The sequence below is a fragment of the Leuciscus leuciscus genome (assembly GCF_965113295.1).
Source record: "Leuciscus leuciscus genome assembly, chromosome: 10".
NCBI classification, from domain to species: Eukaryota; Metazoa; Chordata; class Actinopteri; order Cypriniformes; family Leuciscidae; genus Leuciscus; species Leuciscus leuciscus.
In genome coordinates, this window is record NC_138734.1 from 29008483 (window position 1) to 29033125 (window position 24643).

The 24643-nt window shown below is 38.4% G+C and overlaps 2 protein-coding genes across 13 annotated transcripts in view; one reads left to right on the forward strand and one right to left on the reverse strand.

Moving 5' to 3' along the window:
- Window positions 1-24643, forward strand: part of elapor2a (endosome-lysosome associated apoptosis and autophagy regulator family member 2a) — a 52688-nt gene that overhangs the window by 22551 nt on the left and 5494 nt on the right. For 2 of the 9 annotated variants that reach the window (XM_082181770.1, XM_082181769.1), the window contains exons 21-22: window positions 46-220; window positions 11873-12022. In XM_082181770.1, the coding sequence (XP_082037896.1) occupies window positions 46-220; window positions 11873-12022 (325 nt within the window). Of the gene's footprint in view, window positions 1-45; window positions 6752-7503; window positions 10182-11872; window positions 12023-12476; window positions 12607-15808; window positions 16837-24643 lie in introns of those variants that run through there. The other 7 variants (XM_082181767.1, XR_014209170.1, XR_014209171.1 and 4 more) reach the window with 7 other exon arrangements.
- Window positions 12111-24643, reverse strand: part of grm3 (glutamate receptor, metabotropic 3) — a 42402-nt gene continuing 29869 nt past the window's right edge. For all 4 annotated transcript variants that reach the window (XM_082181795.1, XM_082181796.1, XM_082181794.1 and 1 more), the window contains 3 exons: window positions 22326-23401; window positions 20073-20250; window positions 12111-16790 (listed from right to left, as the gene is read on the reverse strand). In XM_082181795.1, the coding sequence (XP_082037921.1) occupies window positions 16714-16790; window positions 20073-20250; window positions 22326-23401 (1331 nt within the window). In that variant the 3' untranslated portion in view covers window positions 12111-16713. The remainder of the gene's footprint in view (window positions 16791-20072; window positions 20251-22325; window positions 23402-24643) is intronic.

Consider the following 24643-nt stretch of genomic DNA (forward strand, 5'->3'; position numbering starts at 1 on the left):
TTATGCTAATATGGCTCATGCTTCTTTGTCTTTGTGTTCTGATAGACTGGAGTATAAATATTCCAAACTCGTGATGACGGCCAATAAAGAGTGTGAATTGCCGGCGGCGGACAGCTGCGGCATTATGGAAGGAGAAGGGGAGGAGAATGAGGAAGAGGATCAAGTGGTTTATGCCAACAATACTTCTCTTTTGGCTAAGCTAAAAGCTATCACTACCAAGGTTAGCGAAACCACAGTAGGTGTAAATTAGTAAGTTAGTGGGGTTGCATGATTTGGGGGAAAATTTTAAATTGTAATTTTCTTTCCTTTCTGTTGAAAATTGCATTTAAAATATGATTTAAAAAAAAATCCAGATTTGCTGTGCTTATTTGTAAGGCTGCACAGTTAGGCAATTTTCTTTTGTATACCAATATGGCTATATAAGAATAAGAAATATAGCTGCAAGCAGCAGTTATCGGGGCCAAGCACAAAGAACACGATAAGTAATTTACATTTGAATCATTTAGCAGACTCTTTAATCCAAAGTGACTTACAAATGAAAATAGCAATAAAAGCAGTTTTGCCAACTGTAATGCCAAAATGGCTGGGAGTGTCAGACCAAATGCAACAACTGACATAAAAAACATATTGAGATGATTTTAGTCAAAATGGCTGAAAAAAATCAAATACAGTCACTAGTGGTATGATTTTTAATGGTTTATCACTTTCGACCAATAAGTGGTGCTGTTACACAATTGATGTGGTGTGGTCAGAGTTAAGTGTCAATAACACGTGCAAAGTTCGGTGTCAGTATAACAAAGCATTGCAGAGATACAGCCTAGGAGTCATTTTGGCATAATGCTATCAATTTTGTTTGTCGTGGTAATCTTTAATCAAAATCTGAAAAGTTACTTCCGGTCTGGAATGGCGTTCCTTTTCTGATGAAGTCAGTTTGACGACTTGGGTTGAAAGCGCTTAACCACTCCCCTCAAACCGTTAGTCTGCTATGAGCGAGAGATGGAGAGGAGGAGTGCTAAAGTAAAACCCTGCCCTCTGTTCAATATTCCATTTCACTTGGAAATACGCCACAACACTGGAGAAAAGTCATTTGCAACTTCCGGTTCACGGGGACTTTAAGATAGATTCGTTATTCATTTGCAATAGGTTAATTTAATCAAAAGTTATTCGCATTTTGGGAAATTTCAACAAAATTTTAAATGGCCATTATGGGAAAACTGGGTATCGTTCGACTAGGCATGCTGCACTGAATAACGAATCTGTCTTAAAGTTTTGTGATTTTTGGACAAACCTTTCAGTAGTTAAAAGCAAAAATGTAAATTTCATATCTCCTGTCTACTAAGTGGTACTGTGCCAAAACTGTGCAGGTAACCTCAGGTCATGGTTGTCATAACACAAAAAGTTTGGTCGGAATACGCTAAAGCAGTGGTTCCCAAACCTGTCCTGAAGGCCCCCCAACACTGCACGTTTTCTTTGTCTCCTTAATCAAACACACCTGATTCAACTCATCAGCTCAATTAACCCATGTGATAATGAGCTGATGAGTTGAATCAGGTGTGTTTGAGTAGGGAGACAAAGAAAACGTGCAGTGTTGGGGGGCCTTCAGGACAGGTTTGGGAACCACTGCGCTAAAGCATTGCGGAGATATAGCTTCAAGTTAATTTTGGTGTGCTCTTCGTCGAATTCGTTGCGCGTTATTCGAAAACTACTTGAATTTCTATACATTTTTGTCGCCATGGTCTGAAGATGACCTGGTTAAATTAAGTTAAAAAGTTAAATTAAATTTAAAAATGTAAAAGTTAAATTAAGTTTTTTTGGAAAATTCTAAATGGCGGGACATTTTTCATGTCGGAAAATTACGTCATAGGTCACAATCGAATCATCTTGAGCCAAGAAATCAGAGGAAATAAATTGTTACAAGTCCTTGCGGTTCAAAAGTTATTAGCACAAAACCTAAGTGAAATTTTGGACAGTTGGTGGCACTAGAGGGATTGAGTTAGAGACTCCAAAATTGCTATCGTAACTAGGGGTGTGCCGATCCGATACTCCGTATTGGAGCCTTTCATATTACAATACTTTTGCGCAATGAAAGTTTATTGATAGCCTTTCTTGTTCTTTCATATCTACCATGTTGCTGCTTCATTAAAAAGCTGTGCTTAAAATTTTAAAAGAAATGTCTTTTAATTTGATAGTATACATATTGTTTTTCGTGAATGTGAGTCATACTACATACCGTTGGTCTTCTGCCTTCAGTCTGAAGGTCTGGCTACGCGAGACTATGAATAAAGGAGTCATTCTGACTCCTGTTTATTTTGAATGTCTACCAAGCTAGTGAAGCTATTGCTTTATTTACAGTTCCTGCACTGGTCCACAATTATTTAATCAATAATTCACTACATTTTTGTCTTTATATCCCAGGTAGGCTATCAGAATCGGTATCGGAGGCAAAAAAGGTGGATCGCACCAGCCCAGTTCATACTGTCCTCTAATAAGAAGAATAAAATCGTATAGCATTATTATTGATAGTGTAGATAGTAAAAATAATATTAGTTATAATAATTGTTATTATAAAATAAATAATAATATAAATATGAGAATTCAACTCTAAAATATATATATATTTTTTATTTTTTATTAACTTCGGGTCCAAATGGACCCGAAGCGTTTAAATAAAAAAATGTAAAAAATCATAGCTTCATCGGAATGGTCCGAGATTTGGTGACTTTGTTGGTACTTGGTATATGAACACCCAAAAAAATTGGGGACAGGATTTGAATAGTCTAAGTGGTTGTAAAAAAAATAGTCACACTCAGGACCTTCGGGTCCAAATGGACCCGCCATAGGAAATGAATGGGAAATTGGCAAAAATTAGAAAATAGAGTTTTTTTGTGCATACAATCTACAAATCAGCCACGATCCAGAAAAAAAGCACACAACAGTGAAGGGGTGAATCTCTAAAACATCAAGAGTGCAAAACAGACACACACACACACACACACACACACACACACACACACACACACACACACACACACACACACACACACACACACACACACACACACACACACACACACACACACACTTATACACACTAGAACACACACACACACACACACACACACACACACACTTATACACACTAGAACACACACACACACACACACACACACACACACACACACACACACTTATACACACTTATACACACACACACACACACACACACACACACACACACACACACACACACACAAATGAAAGCTAATTTTAGGAAATGTGTGAAATAATAGAATAGCCTATGTAAATAGTATGCAAATAATTTAAATATATAGTTATGATATTTAAAACACTTTTAAAATTTTTCTATTTTCCATTGTTTGATAATAATTATACTTTTACTGTTAAATTAATTTTTTTGATCATTATTTGATGTTACCAGTTACTCTTCATTGAATTTGTTCATTGAATTTTCAGTTACTGTTCATTGAATACTGTTCATTGAATTCAAAATGTTTATTGTGAAAGATTAATAAAAATATTTGCATTTGCAAAAAGAATTGCATTTTTATTAAGTTAGAATTAAGTTAAAATTAAACATTGGGTAACAAAATGCTTTCCATTTGTTCTCTTTCTAATGCAATGTTCAGGTTTGACTGTATTATAAAGTAAAATTGGAACTTCAAATTACCATTTAAACCAACCAAACAAACAAAAAAAAAAGGACAAAAATAGTCTTTGAGAATCTGTTATTATATTTTAAAATCAACAACCTCAAAAAAAAAAAGGCAAATATGTGCAAAAATCACTAGAATTCGCAAGCCTTTCTACAGAGAGCTGTAAATCCACTAGTGGTAAAAATGTGCTATTGCGTGATAAAAATGCTCAGTGTGTCCACCTGGTGGCACCCATCTCATTTCAAAAATTGCTTTCATGAGGCCTAGGCTTGACTCTAAAATGAAATACAGCTTTATAAAAAAAAAAAAAAAATTATATATATATAAAAAAATTCTATTATATTCAATGGGAAAAAATGGGTCATAATTATTGCATAAATATTCATTATAAATCATAAAATTATCTCAAAACACCAAAAAAGAAAAGAAAAAATATTATAAAAAAAAAGTAAAAAAAAATTTTTTAGATTTTTTTTTTTTTATATATATATATGAATCCCGCCCTCCGGGTCCATTTGGACCCGAAGGTCCCAAGTGTGACTGTTAAACGAAGGACCCCAGAGGGTTAAGACTGGAAACTGTCTTCATTTCTTCATTTTCAAACATTAAACCATCAAACTTTCATTTTGATGTAAAGTTGTTCATGTGGAGCATTACTGCAAAGCAAGTTGCTCAGAGATGAGTCACGCCTAACTCTGAAACACGTAGCACATTAAATCACAGCCTTAGCGATTTGATAATCACACTGTCATCTCATGATTTTGGTTTTATTTCAAAAAAAATTGTGAAGGCTTAGCAGTTGGCATGTATGCTAGCTATCTTTCCTTAGTTTCTAGTCCCACTCTGTCTCTTTATTACACAAAAATAGTAAAAAGAAAATAGCTAATTCTGAAACTTATACATTATCACCACTGAACTTCATAGCCATACAGCTTTTTAAAAAAGGTGCAGTGTTACATTTCTGTGCCACTAGCATCACCAAGCAGAACTGCAAAAATAATGACTTATTTATTTTGTTTGAGCTTTCCTGTGGCTCGAACAGTAGTGCTTGCCACTAGCAAGGCCAAGGTCATGAGTTCAATTCCCAGGGAAAGCAAGAACTGATAAAATGCGGACCTTGAATGCTTTTTATAAAAGCGTCTGCCAAATGCATAAATGTATTTAGTGACCTCTACTGGTCATTCACAGAAGTGTTTTTGAAAATACACTTCAAGTTCTTAATAATTCTCCCTTCCACGGACTGCAGTTTCTTCATAGCCTTTGAGTTGAAATGACCTCAGCTCAACCCTCCCTGTACTCCTGTTTTTTTTTTTTTTTTTGTCTTTCCCTCTAGCAGCGACTGCATTCAGACATTTTAGCTGAGAGTTTGCTTGAGGGTGGGTGTGTATATGCCTTGATGTTTAACTCGGGGCAGTTGAAGGAGCCCCTGAGGGACTCCTAGCAACATCTGTAAGATTAAAGACTGTTGAGCGGCATTGCATATGCGGTGTGTCACACTGTGTTCACAGCCAATTAGAAGGGAGTTTGAGAGGAAGAGTTGTATTCAAGCGTCACTCTTTAGAATTTCCATTGTCACTTAAAGTCTCAAGCGTTTTCTCCAGGAAGATGCCGTACGAGCTCCCGTGGGAACGTGCTCAGATTTCCTGCGGTATACAGAGTCAGTTTCGGTCCTGCAATTTTCAGGGAAGTTAATTAAGAGAATCCAAATTGAGAGGAATTAATCAATCATGTTCCTAGTGACTGGTTTGCTTTAGATAAACCCTGCTGAATAATAATTAGAAAATGCTGGTCTCCCAGCCTGGTTTTAGAGGGGGCAACCAGCTTAAACACCAGCTTGGCCAGTTTGAGAAAACAGCTTAAACCAGCTATATATAAAAAATAACAGTTAGTATCTGGTGTGGCCAGCAGCTGCTTTAAGTTTTACAGAGCATCTCATCCTCATGGACTGAGCCAGATTTGCGTGCTCTTGCTGTGAATTGTTACCCCACTCATCCACCAAGGCACTTGCAAGTTCTCGCACACGTCTGAGGGGACATATGGTTACATGTGGTCTGGCACTGTAAGGACTATCAGCTGTCCGTCTCCCTGTTGCTCTGTCTTGCGCATCTTACATTAGACAATAGACATTGCAGTTTATTGCTTTGGCCACATCTGGAGTCCTCATGCCTCCTGCTGCAGGACTATGGCATGTTCACACCGGGTGATCAGGGACCCTGGGCATCTTTCTTCTGGTGTTTCTCAGATTCAGTAGACAGGTCTCTAAGTTATTGGAACTGAAATTAATTTTCTTTCGCCTGTAAACTGTTAGTGTCTTACGGACTGTTCCACAGGTGGATGTGTAATAATTGGTTATGGTTCAGTGAACAAGCATGCAAAACTTTCCAATAATGATTTGTAAAGACTTACAAAATTATCTTTACAACACAGTATTCTCACAAATAATGGGACGTTTCTCTTTTATGACACATGAACATTGTAAAAAAAAATGTTTAATTCAAATACATTTGTGCGCTGAATTTGTTTTAAAAAAACCTTTTACTTTGGGTTTTAAAAATAATGGCGAAATTTAGCAACCCTAAGTGCCCAGCATTGCAATTTTTCAGTGTTTTCCCAAATTATCCCCCAATGCAAATTTTTTTCTAAGACAAAAATGATAATAATTATGAATATAATAAAATGGGTGGTTTGTGTTTTTTTATTTATTGTTAACTCTTTTCACGCAGCAAAAAAATAAATAAAAATTGGCAGCCACCGCCAGCGTTTTGGATAATTTTGACCAAATTGTCATGGCCCCCATAATATTTTCTTGTTTGAATGTCTGAACATGCAATAAAAGAAAGAGAAGACCCTCTGCTTTAGCTTCGTGCTTTTATCAACATGTTAATGTGGGTGAGTTTCATAAAAAAAGCAACATTTTAAGCAAAAAGCTGAGAAAATCATGTTTTTGTAAAACACTACATCTGGATCGGATTCAGAACGATGATCAAAAATTAGATCGAGTCCATCAACACCACTAATGCCTGCACAGTCCTATAGCTCTTCCTGGGTTGACATTTCATTCAGTAACATTATAGGCAGTTTTGATTAAAGGGATACTTCACCGTTTTTTCATATTAAACTATGTTATTCCCTTAACTAAAACGAGTTGATACATACCTCTCTCGTCTCAGTGCACTAAATCGCTCTGTCTTGCGGCGAAACTTTGTTAGCACTTAGCTTAGTCCAGTTCATTCAATATGGGCCAAGCAGAGAAGCTACCAAACATCTCCACGTTTTCCCTATTTAAATACAGTTACTCGCGTAGTGTAACTCGACCTAGGACGGTGACACAAAACAAAACGTTGCGCTTTTCTAAGCGTGTAAAATGGATAACTATATTGTATGGCGGAATACCATAGCATGTGCTTGGAAGCACTTCGACTTCGGCGCAGTAATATCTTCACTCGTGAAGAATCCTCTCACCGGCCCCCGCTCCCTCTAGTGAAGATATTACTGCGCCAAGTCGAAGTGCTTACAAGCACTTGCTATGGTATTCCGCCATACAATATAGTTATCCATTTTACACGCTTAGAAAAGCGCAACGTTTTGTTTTGTGTCACCGTCCTAGGTCGAGTTACACTACGCGAGTAACTGTATTTAAATAGGGAAAACGTGGAGATGTTTGGTAGCTTCTCTGCTTGGCCCATATTGAATGAACTGGACTAAGCTAAGTGCTAACAAAGTTTCGCCGCAAGACAGCGATTTAGTGCACGCACTGAGACGAGAGAGGTATGTATCAACTCGTCTTAGTTAAGGGAATAACATAGTTTAATATGAAAAAACGGTGAAGTAACCCTTTAATGTTGATGATCACATTTTTTCACATTTGCATGATTACACATAAGATCGCTTGTTTCTGCATCTTCTTCGCAAGTTTTTTTGATCAGGATGTCATAGCTCCCCCTACCGTAAAACAGTGGAAAGCCGGAAATTTCAGTCAATGGCGGGGAAGCGTTTTTTCACACATGACAGAAATGTTCGTCAATGGTGGGGGAAAGAATTAAAGTGAATATATTTGGTAGTGAAATCGTTTCGAATTAAAGTAATTATGATGTGGTTTTAAAAAAATTCAAAGAGATACATTTTTTGTTAAATGTTCACATGAATAATTCACAGTAAGACCAGGAATGTGTATTCATAAAGCAAAAAGGGTCCATTTTGATATTACGTTTGTTGACTCGCGCCACACAAGAAGTTAGCATGTTGCTAGGCTAACAACACAATAATAAATAGGCTTTAAAAAAAGAAATACAATACAAACTTTATTTCTAAAGCACATTTTAAAACAACAATGTTGACCAAAGTGCTGTACATTGACAAGAAACAATGTGTGTGTATATATGTGTGTGTGTATATATGTAGGTGTATATATATATGTATATGTGTGCATTCAGCATTCTCTGTTTGTTTTTGCCAAAAACAATGTCTTAAAGGCAGAATAATGTTGCTGGCTAACTTTTAGAGCATCCTTTGCGTAGGGAGCGTGCCTATGATGCATTAAAATACTTTCTATGTAGGCAACTAAGGTTTTGTGACCAGGCTTCTGTGTTTCTTTAGCGTTCCTGAAATCCGTACCGAGGCAGTTGCAGGTCATTTGTCTTTCTGTTTAACAGGCCTAGCTTACCGCAACTCGCTGTTTGATTTGCACACTGGTTGTCCTAGCAACGTGCAGTGTCCGTGGACAGTCCTTGGCCTTCGCAGGGCAGGCTTTTCAAAGGGAGGCGACCTTGACGAGGAGGGCGATTCTGGACTCTGTTTGTGTACATTTGTCGCGCCTGCGTTCAGTGATTTGTTCCCGTTTTGGCTGTGTTATCAAAACCGTGTTTCTGTTTCTAGGGCAACAAGAGCGACGAAGCCGTCCAACTGAAATTCTCCAATACAGAGAAGTCTGTGTGGGGATAGAGGAAGAGTGAAGAGGGGTAACGAAAAGAAAGGGATGAATTGAAGTTCCTTTCTCTTCGATATCACACGCAGTGGCCTTTAAAAAAAGGAATATAGGGTTAAACAAGCCTGCGACCCCTCAGGAACTCGGACGGACATGCTCATTGAATATTTCTGTCAAGATGTGTCACTATGCAGTTGTGTATGTGTGTGTTTTCCTATTGTAAATGTGTACCAGTCTCCTCCCTCTCCAGTCCAGAAGCTTTTTGGAGCGTCAGCCACGACTTTACATGAGTCTTGCTTGTCAGAGCGAATGTAGCCAAGGGTCAGGGTGAACACACAAATACACTCAGACGTTAAGCTTCACTGACAGGCGCTTCCAATCCCAGCTAAACAGCGTTGGAAAGCCATGTAAAGTGTGTTTGTGTTCAAGTATGGCCAAAATAGCCTTCTTTTTTTTTTACTTAAGTAACCTATTTGACTGTGATGGTGACATTCCAAATGAAATATGACATGAATAAAGTCTATGAATAAAGAGATTACAGCAAAGCAGGAGTCATTTTTGTACAGCTATTTTTATGATTTTTTATTTTTTATTTTTTTTACATACCTCTGCGTCATTCTACTTGGCTTACAGTATTAAGACAAACACGAGATTAAGGAGAAACGGTATTCCTTCAGAACAGCGACGGCAGACTGAGGTGATGAAATTTTCGCTAGATTTGCCATCTAATTAAAGAACTTAATGAACTGCCGATGGGGTTTTATTCATGAAATTTTAAGACCCATCGACGTGAAATCTGGGTAAATGATCTGTTGAGTCCCATATTGATTCTGAATGAGGAGTAAACCTACAGTTACTGTGCCGCTGGGATTTAGTTGTTTTGTTTGGTCCACTGTTACTCTGAAGTGTTAGATGTTGGCAATATTATTCACTTGAATAAATCTGTGACTTTTTTTCTTTTCCTCTCTCTCTCTCACTCACTCACTCACTCACTCACTGGGAAATAAACCTATAACTGTGTCCAACTGATGTCAGTTATTGATATCTATTTTTTTAATATCATGTATAATAAATTGTTTGCACTCTCAAAAGTGTTGAATTTAAGCACAAAAAGCACCAACAACTCCAATATGGTGAAAGTATGATGGATTTTTTTCAGATTTTTTTTTATAACCCTAAACTTCAGTGAGATCAGCACAATTATTTAAGTATTATTCATATACTATTATAGTATAATTCATTTTTCAAATTGGCTTTTATTTATATATCTTCAGTTTTTATTCTAATTTTAATTTTATATTCTCTTTGTTTTATATATTTATATTATATAAAATGATTTATTTTAACATTTCTATTTAGCTTTTAGTTAGTTTTATTCAGCTTAATATCTGAATTGAACTTTACAGTTATTGAATTAACACTGAACTGAGTTCAGGTGAATAATCACTGTTTGCTGATGTCTTTTAGAGAATTGAATTCTGTTTGCATTATTGAATCGTTATTTTCCTGTTTATCACTGCAAAGCTGCTTTGAAACAATCTGTATCATATAAAGCTTTATTTAATAAAGGTGACTTTACTTGACTTAATTTTAGTGCTTCAACTTATTTCCTGTGTTCTCAACTAGGGTTTTTTTATGTTTGAATATTTTGTAATAATCCAATACGTTTCAATGATTTATACATGCACAAGTTTTATATTGTGATGTCATGGCTGATTATAGATTACATCATTTGCAGTGCTTCATGGGACGAGTAAGTTCATGGCAAGTTTTGCATGGTTATGCCTTGTTTGATTTATTTTATTTATTTTTAAAATAAATATAGTTTTCTTCCAATCAAATGCTGAAATATTGCGAATTTGGTTGTATTTGAAGTTTTACTTATTTTGGAAATGAATGAACAACACAGCAAGGAGGATGAAACAGCGGATGAAAAGGACGAAGACAAAAAAACGCCGCAAGTCCAAATTTTTTTTGTTTTTTTTCTTCCAAGTTGGGTTGCTTTTGGGTGGATTAATTATTTTAAAAATAAATGAAAAATAGGCTACAGCAAGGTAGTTGATAAAATGGGCAGACAAGCAAAATAACAAAGAATTTGGTCCATACTGTATATTTTGTGCACTCTTTTCATTGTCTTCTAAAGTCTTCATTTGTCATTGCAATATTGCATTTTATATCCATTTAAATAAATAATTATTTGGGCGTATAATAATTTGGGTAAATGTGTAAGCTAGATATGCCTATTTTTTCACATCTTCATGGATACCACAATGATTTCCCTCGTGTGGAATATTTTTCCTTGTAATTATGTATGGTTTGTAAATATGGAAACTGCTGCATCTGTGTAGATGAGAGAAGCAAAGTTTATGTGCGTTTTGGACACGCTACATTATGGCCAAGCATGCGCCCTTAAAATAGCTTCTGAATAACACGCCACTGACTTTAGACTAGGTATTTTCTGGTCTGTTTGCGTAATTTTTTTCTGAAACGGTAAAATAGCACCAGGTAACGTTTGAGCCGGAACACGCCGCCTCTTTTCGCTAAACCGCCCCCGGGAGCGCAAGTTCATTCCCGAATTTACAGACGTGTCTTTGTGGAGGGAAAAGTCCGCTGTGCAAAATAGGAATGATACATGCGTCGGTGTACAAAGTCAATTGCGTTGGGTGCAAGATAGGGCCTTCTGTGTTCATATCATCATGACAGTGATTCACAGTCATTTTTGGGTGAACTATCGCTTAAAGTAATGCAGCGGTGCAGCAAACGCTTTGAACGTTCCTCATTAGTTTTCTCACTGTATCCGAATGTCACATCTCACTTTCTTTTATTCTGACTCTCCCTCATTCCTGTGATTCGTCGTCTCCCAGGGCTTCAGAAATATTGTGTTGTAGGTGGAAGAGTTTCTGTCTAACCTGGAAAAGTGCAGCGGTTCTGATATCTCCCATAAAAGCCTTGACTCTGCCACAGCCATTAGAATTCCACAGAGGACAGAAGAAGGGTGATGTGTACAATTCACCAAAAAAACTCCCTCACTATCTCTATCCCTCAGCCATCACTTTACCTCCCGTTCTCACGCTCTCATTCATGCCGTTCTCTCTCTCTTTCTCTCACCTGTCCTCTCTCTCCTCAGGCGAACTTATGTGGCTGATAAAAGGAAGGGTTTTCAAAGGCTTCAGCACTTCAGCACTTCCGATGTATTATTCTGGCCAGAAAATCCCTGGCAAAAATTGCATTCCATTTTCCCTACTCATAATCTCTTCTGCTTCATCCTCTTTAGAAAGCCAGAAGCCAGCTGATTGGATGTCAGCAGAATAATTTAGTAGAAGAGAGAACACGCTGGGACGTTTTTTTTTGTGTCAGTGAGGAAATGCTCGTCTTTGAGACATCTGAATCCATCACAGTCACTGAGACAGAAAGTGTTGAGAAGGTATGTCAATGTGTGTTTGTGTATGTCTGAAGTGTGATAAAGATTTACTGTCATCCCACAACCCCAAAATGAGGAAGAACAAAGACAATTCATCATTTAGTTGATTTATTGTGATGTCATAATGTCATTTTTTTATTGCACACTGCACCGTGGGTACTGTTCTATTGCTTTGTGTTCAAACCAAAAAGTTCAGTGCCTTCCTGAAGTACGTTATACCTCTTTTACAGATCTGAAGGAGATTTTTTTTAGTGAGAAATCTTTTTAACCCTTACATACAACTTTGAAATCACCCCAAATTGTTCTTGATACATCCAATGAACATGCTGTTTCAGAAAAACTGTTTGAAAAAGGTAAATGGGATTGACAAATGTACTGTTTTTACTAACAGATTTGACTCTAAATTAACCTCTACATACAACAGAAAACAAAACCAATCCCATTCTCAAACTCTCAGGCCCGCGTGGAAGCAGTTCCGTGGATTTTCACAGAATTGGAACGCCTGTCCTTCATAAAGTAATACACACTCCTCCTGTGTTCATTCAATAAATATTTTGGCTATTTTTATGATACTTTCAGCTTTCGATAAGACAGAATCCCTAATACAGCTTTGTTTAACACAATTTTGCAAGAAGTACAGAAAATATGGGGAAAAAATGTGCAGATACAATTTGGACCTTAGTGACAAATAACCATAGTAAACATCAAGATTTGTTTGTATTATGTATGTATGTATTATTTGGATTTAGTTTTTATTCTAAATATATTCTATATAAAATATTTTCGCAACTCCCCACAATTTCCTCCTCAAAACAGTCATCATGTTCTCATCCTCATGACTTTCTATATTCTGCAAAACACAAAATAAGCTAATTTAAAGAGTGTTTCAAAAATATTTTCTTGTGTTTCACAGAAGAAAGATAGTCATACAGGTTTGGAAAGACATGAGGGTGAGTAAATGATGACAGAACTTTTTGGGTGATTTTTGGGTGAACATCCCTTTAACAGGCGTTTTGTAGCTCTCTGATCACATGTTACACCCTTCGCTAGTTACTGACTGTAGTTCTGCTCACACATCAACTGAACTTGCTCTTAAAATTCAGATGTGACTCCTGTAAAAGTCAAGTAGTCAATTTGGTTGCCTAACCTGATTTAACCAAGTGCAAAATGTTCCTGGTGCAACATTACAATCAACCAATCAGATTTGAAGGACAAGTTTACAGTTTATGTAAAGTTTAGGCTTACAGTAAGGGTTTGATGTCTTGTTCACCTCTGATTTTGGGGATAACTTAGGGGTAGGGTTAGGTTTAGGGGTAGGGATATGGTTAGGACTAAATTTTCGGACAGGACTGTCAAAATATGTTGACCCAGGAACGCATCTAACTCGACTGGTTATAGGTTGTCTGTTACTTTCACAACCAAACTGTTAATAAACCTCACCAAAATGGACTGACAAGCGTATTCTGCTGTTGTGTGTGAAGATTTTATGTCAAACATGAACATTTATATGAAAGTTTTCTTTCAACTTTTCCACCCAGTGACTCGTTTAGACACAGCTGGCTGATTCTGCAGTAAGACTCTCGATCTCCACTCTGACTTGAATGAAATTGCTGCAGTGGGTGAGGGAGGCTCTCTCTCGATTTGTGTTTATGCGCAGACTGCAGTCTCGCCTCCCTTCTAAACCATATCTAAGCCACTCAGATGAAACCGCACATTTTACTTTTTCCCTCTTCTCTCAAAAAACATTCTTAAAGAGACTAAGGCTGGAATGAGGACCCCTAGCAACTTAACGTGTGGAAAGAGGATGTGTGCAGATTTTGGGGGTGGTGTTGCCTCGCCACAAAAGCACAGAGTTGCTGAGTATCATGCTGGAGTTTATGGGGCAGCAAACTGCTTTACATAACTCCATGATGTTTTTCTCCCTACATTCACTTACTTGTTAACTTTCTTTGTTTGTTTTTTAGGAGCAAAGTATTGTAAGAATTTATACTGTAGATCTTGCCTGTGTAAAAGTGCACAGTACTGGTTTCCAGGGTGTTGCTATGCATTTGCTAAGGAGTTCTAAATGGTTTTTAGCATGTTACTTACGATGCAAGTTCTAGGGTGTTATGAGTGGTTTTTAGAATGTCATTGTGCTAGGATGTTGTAGGTGGTTTCCAGGGTGTTGCTATGTGGTTGCTAATGTGTTCTAGGTGTTTTTTTTTAGCATGTTACTTACTATGCAGGTTCTAGGGTTTTCTGAGTAGTTTTTAGAATGTCATTCTGCTAGGGTGTTGCTAGGATGTTGTAGGTGGTTTCCAGGGTGTTGCTATGCATTTGCTAAGGTGTTCTAAGTGGTTTTTAGCATGTTGCTAAGCAGTTGGTTTACTGCGTGTTTAACTCATGTTACTGGGCAGATGCAAGGGTGTTCTGAGTGGTTTTTATCATTACTCTGCAGTTGCTAGGATATTTTGATCAGTTTCCAGGACATTGCTATGCAGTTGCTAAGGTGGTCTGAGAGTTGTTTACCATGTTACTAGGGTGTTTTGGCTGGTTTCCAAGGCTTTGCTGTCTGGGTAGTCCATCTATTCTGATCCATATAGATATAGCTTTAATTCCTACTTCAATGCTAGTCCAATGGATGTTTACAAGACTTAATCATTTGTCAGGCACAAATTGTTGATTTTAATTACATAACGTCATTTACTTAGGATTAGGTTTGTTGAAATTCCTAACCCTACTTTTCAGCAGTATTAATCACTGATTAGTGAGTGAAAAGGGGAAAAACTGAGGAGTGAGGAAGCATATATATAGTAGCCTATATATATGGGTTTGGCTGCATTTTGATTGTATGTGTGTTGAAAGACTAAATCTGTCATCGATTGGCTGTTTTTCTGTTATCTGATTTTATCGCTCCTGCTGTGCATGTTCACCTCGTGGTACTGTTAACTGACACACAAATGATTTCCTTTGCTGCCATACTGATGAATTATGAATGTTGAGAGCTTTAGCATTTCTAGGTTACTGTTACATATTTGTTTACTATATCTCTTCATGACGAGCCAAGAATGGATGATCCTTAAATTACATGATACAGTTTGACACTTGCATTAGGTAACGTGATATTTTACAGAATCCCTTGAGGCCAAGCGATGGCCGCGAGCTAAAAACATTAAAACTTTTAACATTTTAGTGCTCCATAAATCGTCAGTTTGACGAAGAACCCGAGCGTCCCTCTTTCTTCCAAACGAACCAACAGAAAAACATAGAAATGTATAAAACTTCTGAAATGTAAAAAAAGATGTCTGTAAAAAAAATGGCCCAGTTCCCTCTCACCAAAAGGCTCTGAGGAACCTCTCGTATTAAAACTATTGGACAAATGATAAGGCACAACAAGCCGATATCGAACAACAGAATACATTTTACATTCACTGCATCACAAAGCATTTCCCACGTCAGAAACGTAACCGATAATCTATTTTTCAAATTAAATGGTGCCGGTGCCAGAGTTGGGTTAGCAACATAATAATATGTCATAATTGAGCAGCAAATCAGCATATTAGAATGATTTCTGAAGGATCATGTGGCACTGAAGACTGGAGTAATGATGCTGAAAATTCTGATTTGCCAGTGCAGAAATAAATTACATTCAAAACAGTTCTTATAAATTATAATAATTTCAAATTATTGCTGTTTTTACTGTATTTTTGATCAAATATGTATATTTTCAAATATATCACAGTTTATGTTTTTGTGGTTTTGAAAACAGTTTTTGGAGAGGACATTAACCTATTGTTTGCCCTTGGACAGTACTGTTTCCTGGTTTGTCACAAGCCGGTTTAAGGGGCTTTTCTTTAGCAAATCAACTTTTATCTAATCGAAAAGTGCAGGACGGCAACAGCACCATGATGGCAGAAAAGAGGTAAGTGTCAACTTTGTAAGATTCACTTTACCTCACATGCTCATGTTCCAGACTTCCCATCCCTGAAGGCTACTCGTCACAGGCAGTGTAAACATATATAAGGAGACTGCATATCTGTGCTGCAACATAAACATGCATCACAGCCATCTCAGCGTAATGCTTATGAGATGCAGTTCATGTAATATGTTTTCAGATGTCGTGACACTTTACTAAAATGGTGTTGTAACCTCTGGTATCAAGCCACTGCCTGTAATGAGACGACGTGAAGTTTGAGGCGGGAGCGCTCACTCGATGGTTTTCCTGCTCTGGACCTCATGACCAGCGTAATACTGTCGTCGTGTGCTGTTAAAACCATCGGTTAAGATTCTGTACAAAATGTACAACATAGAAATACACACAGTTTAGATTATTACAATGAGGCCTACAAAAGAAAACGACCACAAATTGTGTCCAGTATTGCAGGCAGAGCCATTTCTGTCAGTCTCTACTGTGGCCCAATCATAAACTGGTTTGAGTTTTACATCATCACATCATGGCCGTTTACAACATACATAATAAAGCTATCAAAACAACAGTTTCCAAAATCTCTCTATAAAGGATTTTTTTGTTCTTTTGTTTCTCTACAACAATGTCAGTTAATATTTACAACGAGCCCTAAAAATAATTTAATAATAAATCATAATCATACACACTTTCTACACATTGTAGGCAGACCTAGTTCTTGGGCAGAGCACAATGTGTGCTGATTGGCTAACAGTCGCTAAGGAGCAGGAGTCTGGAGGAGGGGGCGGGGTCACAGAGAGGAAGTGGTGGAGTCAACAATCTCTCTTCCGTTGCACACCGTCGGAACGAAGTTGGCGCTCACGGATGCTTAAGGAAGAAAGAGCGAAAGGAGAATTAGACAAATGAAAAGAAGGTAAGGAAAAAGGCATGTAAAAGCGGTGGGACAAAATATGAAGTAATTTTATATCATGGTAAAGCTAGTAGTGGCTAAAAGTGATGTCCGGGGGAGATATTTGTTTTTAATGACCCTACAAGTTCAAATAAACCATCAAAATATGAGGAAAATATTTTAAATATGAGGGAAGAACAAAATACTAAACTTGGTTAAGGCATTTAAAAAATGCATGCAAACTACAGCTACAGGTTTTATTTTAATATGCAAACAAATTATATAATTAATTATTAATATAATTATAATATTATTTATATATTATATTAATGTATATTATTTATATATTTATATTAATATATATATTAATTTAAATGTATTAAATTTAAATTAATATCAGTTATTAATACTGTGTTGATTCTCTCTTGTTTATGCATGTGGTCATAATTTCTTTCTATGACAGCCAGGCAAAAATATAACAAATAAAACAAATAACTCAAAGCATAACTGTGCAATATGCTTACAAATTTTTTTTCATTGTATTTGAACAAAGGGTGAAGATGTCAATTTTCTTAGGCCGGACATCACCTTTGGCCACTCCTGTATATATCATAATGTAGTTATGTTTGCAATAAATTGAATCCAATTTTTTAAAATATATTACATAACCATGCAGTAATGCATATTTTTTGATTAGCCAGTTCTTTTACATTTATTTATGTATTAATTTCTGTTATATACTGCAAATTTGACATATGGTAAATAGTAGGTCATCACTTGACAAGGTATTCCATGCATAATACAAGTGCGTGCATGCCATATACCGCAGCAAAAGTGATAGTATGTTAGAATGCGACTCTGATGGCCAACTTCAAAAAGCCACCACAAAAACTTTTTTTCACAAAGTTTACCGACAACTTTTCCTCCATTTGATTCTCCTCTCATCACCTCCCTCCCCCTCTTTTCCCTCCTAGCGTGTGACTGTATGTGATCTCTGCTCTGCACTCCGCAGCGTCTTCTCTTCTTTGCAGTGTCTGTCATGTTATTTATTAGACGAATGAAATGTAAATAAAGATGAAACTGTTTACCTGATCTGTTTTTGTGCTTGTGAATAATGCATCAGAGCAGAAGTTGTTGTCTGTGCACACATGGGCTTATTACCCACCATTAGGTGACAGAACGGCCTCTCCCTACCGCACCTTTCCTCTGTGCTCTTACACAACCGCTCTGTGTGACAATGCTGACATTAAAATCCTCAGTGTAAATTGGCATATCAAAGGGCTGTAATCACTACAAACCGCCTGTGTAAGCACTGCAGAAAGTTCAACATTGACAACCAGTTGTATTTAGAGCACAAATAAATTTCTTCGCAGCATTTTCTTAATTTATGCCGTTTCTGTGGGTCGTATCATCATGGTTGCAATTCTGCTTGTGTATGTTATACATTATCACATTAGGCACATAATGCCATAACCATGATGCAAAATCCACAATAACAAAACTCTGGTTGCTAAAGTTTCTGAGAGGTTGCTATGGCATTGCTTGGTTTTTTTTAATTGTTGTTAGTGTTCTAAGCATAGATATGTATACATAGATTTCACATTCGACCGCTCCAGACACGCCATTGGTCACATCTGCGGAAGTATATTGCAGATATTCATCCATGCGTCTAAATACGGTTGCAGACGCACAGTAGACTTGTGTCTCAAATGTTACGGACCGGCTGTGACTGTTCCAAAATGGTGGACGGCTTCCATATAGCAGCCCATAGACACAGCCGCTAATTAGACATCTTTGTATATATACAGTTGTGGTCAGAATTAATGGCACCCTTGGTAAATATGATCAAAAATGGCTGCAAAAAATAAATCTGCATTGTTTATCCTTTAGATCTTTCATTTGCAAAAATCGAACCTTTCATTAAAGTAAAAGAATTGAAAGTGGGGGAGAAATCACATTATGAAATATTTCCCATTAATTGTAAAAAGATTGTTGAGCTTCACAAAATAGAAAGTGGCTGTAAGAAAATAGCTAAAGAATTGAAAATTCCCATTTACACCATCAGGGCAAAAATTAAGAAGTTCCAATCAACTAAAGATGTTACGAATCTGCCAGGAAGAGGACGTGTGTCTATATTTTCTTAATGCACGACGAGGAGGAGAGTTTGAGTGGCCAAAGACTCTCCATGGATCACAGATGGAGAATTGCAGAGATTAGTTGAGTCTTGGGGTCAGAAAGCCTAAAAAAATATATCAAACAACCCCTATATTACCACATGTTGTTTGGGAGGGTTTCAAGAAAAATCCTCCTCGCTCCTCCAAAAACAAACTCCAGCATATTCAGTTGTCAGACATGACTGGAACTTCAAAAGGGACTGGATTCTATGGTCAGATGAAACAAAAAAGGGGCTTTTTGGCAGCAAACCCACCAGATGTGTTTGTTGCAAACAGGGATAAAAAGTACCTCATGGCCACGGTTAAATATACTGCTGGATCTTTAATGTTGTGGGCCTATTTTTTTTTTTTTTTTTTTTTTTGCTGGAGGCCCTGGACATCTTGTTCAGATACATGGTATTATGGATTCTAGCAAATGCCAACAGATAAAAAATCAAAACCTGACGGCCTCTGCTAAATCTTATCATGGGTAGTAGTTGGATCTTCCATCAGGACAACGGTCCAAAACAAACAAAAAAGTGTCACTGAGCACAAAATGAAGCTTCTGCAATGACCGTCCCAGTCCCCTAAACTGAACCCTATAGAAAATGAGTGGGCTGAACTGAAGAGAAGAAGCACCATGAACATGTGAATCTGAAGGATCTGGAGAGATTCTGTATGAAGGAATGGTCTCTGATCTCTTGTCAGTTGTTCTCCAAACTCATCAGGCATTATAGAAGAAAACACAGAGCTGTTATCTTGGCAAAAGGAGGTTGAAAAAAGTATTTATTAACAGGGAGCCAATAATTATGGCAAGTGTCAGGGAGGTAACGACGGCGAGTAAATCGAGTTACCACTTCTGCTAGTTTTACTGAGATATATCTTATCTCGTTCGAATTGGCCATTATTATTACAGACGTCCTGTGGTAAAATGACATTACTCCATCTACCCTTGTTAAGCTAATCCCGTCCGAATAGGGCTTAAGTCACACAATTTGCTATATTTGTGTCCATGGCATAAATGTAAAGTAAAGGCAATACTTAAAGTCAATGTTCAAATGTTTCTATCTAATATACAGTATCTGTTTGTTTGTGAGTAGATCTCACCATGGGACGCGTAGCTTGTGGCCGGCCCGCTTACACTGAACCGGTTCATGTTTAACCGATGACTGGTGACGTTCTTCTGAGGCTGGAACATGATGATGTGGACTTTGGGGGCAAACATGCAGCCCAGCACCACAAATCCGCTCAGACTGACAGATATACACATGGTTGTGGTTTGGACCTGAAAGAGAGAGGACAAACACAATTTATTTCTCACCCATCATTGTCTCTACGGTGACTCATTTATTCCGATAATCAGAAGCTATTAGTTGTGACTATCAAGAACCCCTTGGCTAATAAAGAGGTAGAGCACGGGGGTATAATAACAGTGACATTTAGCAAAGTGCTGCGTAAATAGCATTTGATTAGAAGTAGTTGAATGTCTCCCATTAGCAACAATTTTCCTCCCAGTTTTAGATCTTCGTGTTGTTCCCCGCAGTCCCCCGTCAAGGCGCACCGCTGTGAGTGAAGGGATAAGAGGACGGATATAACACTAAACTGAACGGGGATCTCTCAACCCCAGGGGAACACAACGCTGTTCCGCTTAAGGAACAATTTCACAGGGAGCTAAATGAATTGTATGATCTGTTTCAGTTAGACCTTTATCTCAATATGAATTATCAGTGGGTTTAAATACTGCAAGTTCCCTATTCGCCTACGTTCATGTCCTAAAAATACGCAAACCGATTAGATGTTCTATTAGTCTTGCTCATATTTTCTGCAGTGTTATCAGCATGAGCCATCTACAAAGCTGTCCTTATTCTGTTGTGTTGTACTCGGTTGATTGGTGGCTCTGATCATGCGGCTGCATGCATTTGCACTCGGGTTTCTGTATCTTTCAACTATCCTGCGCTTCCACAGGCATCAGCATTGTGGGCGAATAGTCTCTGAGGGCCATGTCTCTTGAGCAAAGAGCCTCTCTTCGCACTTCATTGACTACGGCCTAGTAAGACCCATTTTTGTCCTGCTCCTTGCAAGAATTCCTCCTTGCGTCAGCAGGCCATCTACGTCTGGCAATGCTGTTTGGGTACTTCAAGTTTCTATTGGATTCACTCGGTGTGGTGAATGACAAGCTCAGTTATAGACCCGCTCAGACACTGTCACACTGAATCACTCTATATGTTATATATTTGTTGCATCAACGAGCTATTGAGAAGTTGTCTGTTGAGGCTACGTGTTTGCTGAGGATTTAAATTTGTCAACAGATTTCTATCTGACAGATCTTCTTGCTTGGTGTAATTCCTAATACACGTAACAGCTATCTGAACAGCAGGCATCTTGCAGTCCCACAAGCACGGATACAAGACAACATTGTCTGTTTTGCATGTTAATGGATTTTTTTTCTGGTTCCACTTTTCAGCTCAGATCAGTTTGATTCATTCTCACTAAATTAGATTAAATCTAGCTTTGTTCAGTTAGCTTCAGGTACTTTAATTTGATTTGAGCAGAGTTTCTGCTTATGTCATACAGGACAGGGCAAAGTAGTTATGCTAAGAATTGGTTACTTTTAAATTCATGAGTTGGAATTTTAATTAATTAGTCCAAACCCCAAAGGAGAGTTGAATTAATTTAGAATTGTACAGTAACAAATATGGTTGTAATTTAAGTGAAAAATTGAAGAACGAACCCTCATAATTGGGGCAGAAGGTCCCAAATGGCATTTCGTTGCTGGTGTTTTTATTAATATAATAATCTTTAACATTAATAGTTATTAATCATTTACTCCAAGAATTAGATTTGGCATATAGAAGGAATTTTTCAACATTTATTTTGTGTTTCATAGAAGAAAATAAGGCCCTGTCCCAAATGGCACACTTCATACACTCTCGGTCTTGTGGACTTACAATGGCTGCTGCATGCGCGTGTCCGTTAAGTCCATGAGACTGTAGGGCGTCCCATTTGTAATTTTAGGTTTCAGAAGGGTGCTCAAGAGTGCCCCCTTTGCGGTCGATATGCGTCCTCGATGCACACTTTTGCCGAACCCACACTGATGCGAGCTCTGCAGCATACTTCTTCCCAACAGTCAAAGCGTCATTACATCACGAGAGTGCGGACTCAGAGGAATACTTCTAGTGTTTAGGGTGCTATTTGGGACAGGGCCTAAGTCATACAAGTTTGACACAATGTTGAGTAAAGGATGATCGAATAAACAATTTTGGGTGTCTTACCCTTTAAAAGTCACACTTATTGCAATTATATGTATTTCTTTGAATTTCAGTTAATTAGAATTTTACAGAATGTTAGGGTCAGACGTACCCTGTAGTCACTGGAGGTGACGTAGAAGATGGGCAGAAAGGCCAGCCAGATGATGCAGGTGGTGTACATGGTGAATCCGATGAACTTGGCCTCATTGAAGTTCTCCGGACATTTGCGGGTCTTGAAGGCATAGACCGTGCAGAGGACCACCAGAACCACGTTGTAGCTTAGCGAGAGCAGCATGCTAGAGTCCCGTACGTTACACTTCAAAATGACAGTCTGACGTTTCTCCGGCGTGGTGAACCGCCGCGTACCGGGAACTTCCAGCAGTAGCCAGACGGACACTAACAAGAGCTGCACTGAGATCAGCGACAGGCAGATGAACACCTGTGAGCTGGGACTGATGAAGCGCGGTCGCTGAGCCCCACCCTCCTTCACGCCGCTGAAGATGCGAGCGATTCGATTGGTCTTCGTAAGCAAAGCGGAGTAGCACACTGCGAACGAGGTACCGAGGCCTAACCGCCGCAGCGTGCACACGATAGGTGACGGTTTCGCGATGAATATGAAAGTCATGACGTACGACATGAAGACACCAAGCAGCAGGATGTAACACAGCTCGCGACCGGACGCTTTGACCAGCGGTGTGTCATTGTGCCGAATGAAAACGATGAAGACCATTATGGTACAGATGAAGCCAACGCATGCAATTGAGATGGGCCCGATGGCCCAAGCATCCTCCCACATGATGTAGTCCTCAGGAAGGTCGTAGCATCCGATCAGGTCAGGACGGGGCCACTGGCCAGGTGCGCAGGGCATGCATGTGAACTCATCTGGCAGATATTCATAGGGCTCGCAGGGAGTGCAAATCCAGCAGCAGTATTCACCCGCTTGCATCTTCTTCATCTCATTGGGAGCGCAAGGGTCGCTGCACTGAGACGTGGGTACATCCGCTCCTCTTGGCCAGCCGATCAAGCCCTCGTTTAGAGAAAGAATCTCCGCCCACTCTCCGATCTGGATATAAGTGAACTTGTCGCTGCCTGGCACTCTCTGGTAGTTGAAGATGTTGTAGCGACCCATTCCGTCACCATATGCGTCAAATTTTACTTGATTCTCCAAGCCGACAGGGGAAAATGGAGCTAGAGAGAGAGTATGAGAAAGAGGGGGAGAAGTTATTTCACACATATTAAGTGGGATGAAACACATTAACTCAAGAACAGATAGTTCCCTTTATGACTGTCTTTGGTTATTATCAGTAAGTACGTAAACGGCTGCAGGCTCATGAAGCAGGCGAAGAAAAGTATCATCGAATCTCTAAACAAAATGACTACACAATGCCATCCGACTTCAAGCAGAGAACATATCAGGGGTTTGAGGAGGAATCGGGCTGTTTTCTGTCAGGGTTTATGTGCTAGGTATTGGTTTTATCACTCATATGAAGTCTCCCACACACCTCTGTAGTGTAGCTCAGGGCTCTGGGAGGAAGCGTCCTTGGTCAGCACATTGCAAAATAAGACATGGGCAAATGAGCACAGAGGAGCTGATGCTTCTGTCTCGAGTTTTGGCCTCAGGGAAAATGATATATTGTGAACCGAAAGAGAAGACGAGAAGAAAATGTCCCTCAAGGGATGATGGTGAAACTGTCACTACTGATTGTACAAGTGATTATTTTTCTATAGCACCAAGAAAAAAAAAAAGAGAAGAGAATTGACGTTGTGGAGATCTATCTATCTATCTATCTATCTATCTATCTATCTATCTATCTATCTATCTATCTATCTATCTATCTATCTATCTATCTATCTATCTATCTATCTATCTATCTATCTATCTATCTATCTATCTCTCTGTCTATCTGTCGTTCTATTGATCTATCATTCTACATGTATCTATCAATCTATTATTCTGTCCATCTAAAATAATAATAGTAATACCATGTTATTTATTTATTTACTTTTTTTTTTTTTCTTCATTTTAATTATATGTAAACACACAAATAGTTGCCTACAGCCACACCTGGTGCAGTGTGTTTTCTCTGCATGGTGTAATTGCTCAGAGGGTCTCTGGAAGCTTTCTGCTGGATGATGATTCATCAGATAAGGAAAACAGGTTAGAAGTTATGAACCCCATCATTCACAAAGATAACGTCAAAATCAACTGCAACACCCATGCACTCACAGACCCCCCCACACACATGCAGCTGAGGTGCAATGAAATCCACAAACATCTTGCTGTATTCGAGAACTTCATCGTGCGCTGGATCAAATTAACCTTCTGTGGCCCATAGTTCATTTCTTCGTTGCTCATCTGTTTGTTCCACGATTTGATGGCAGGCGACTGACCTCGATAATGTGTAATCATCCGTCATTGGCGGCAGATGC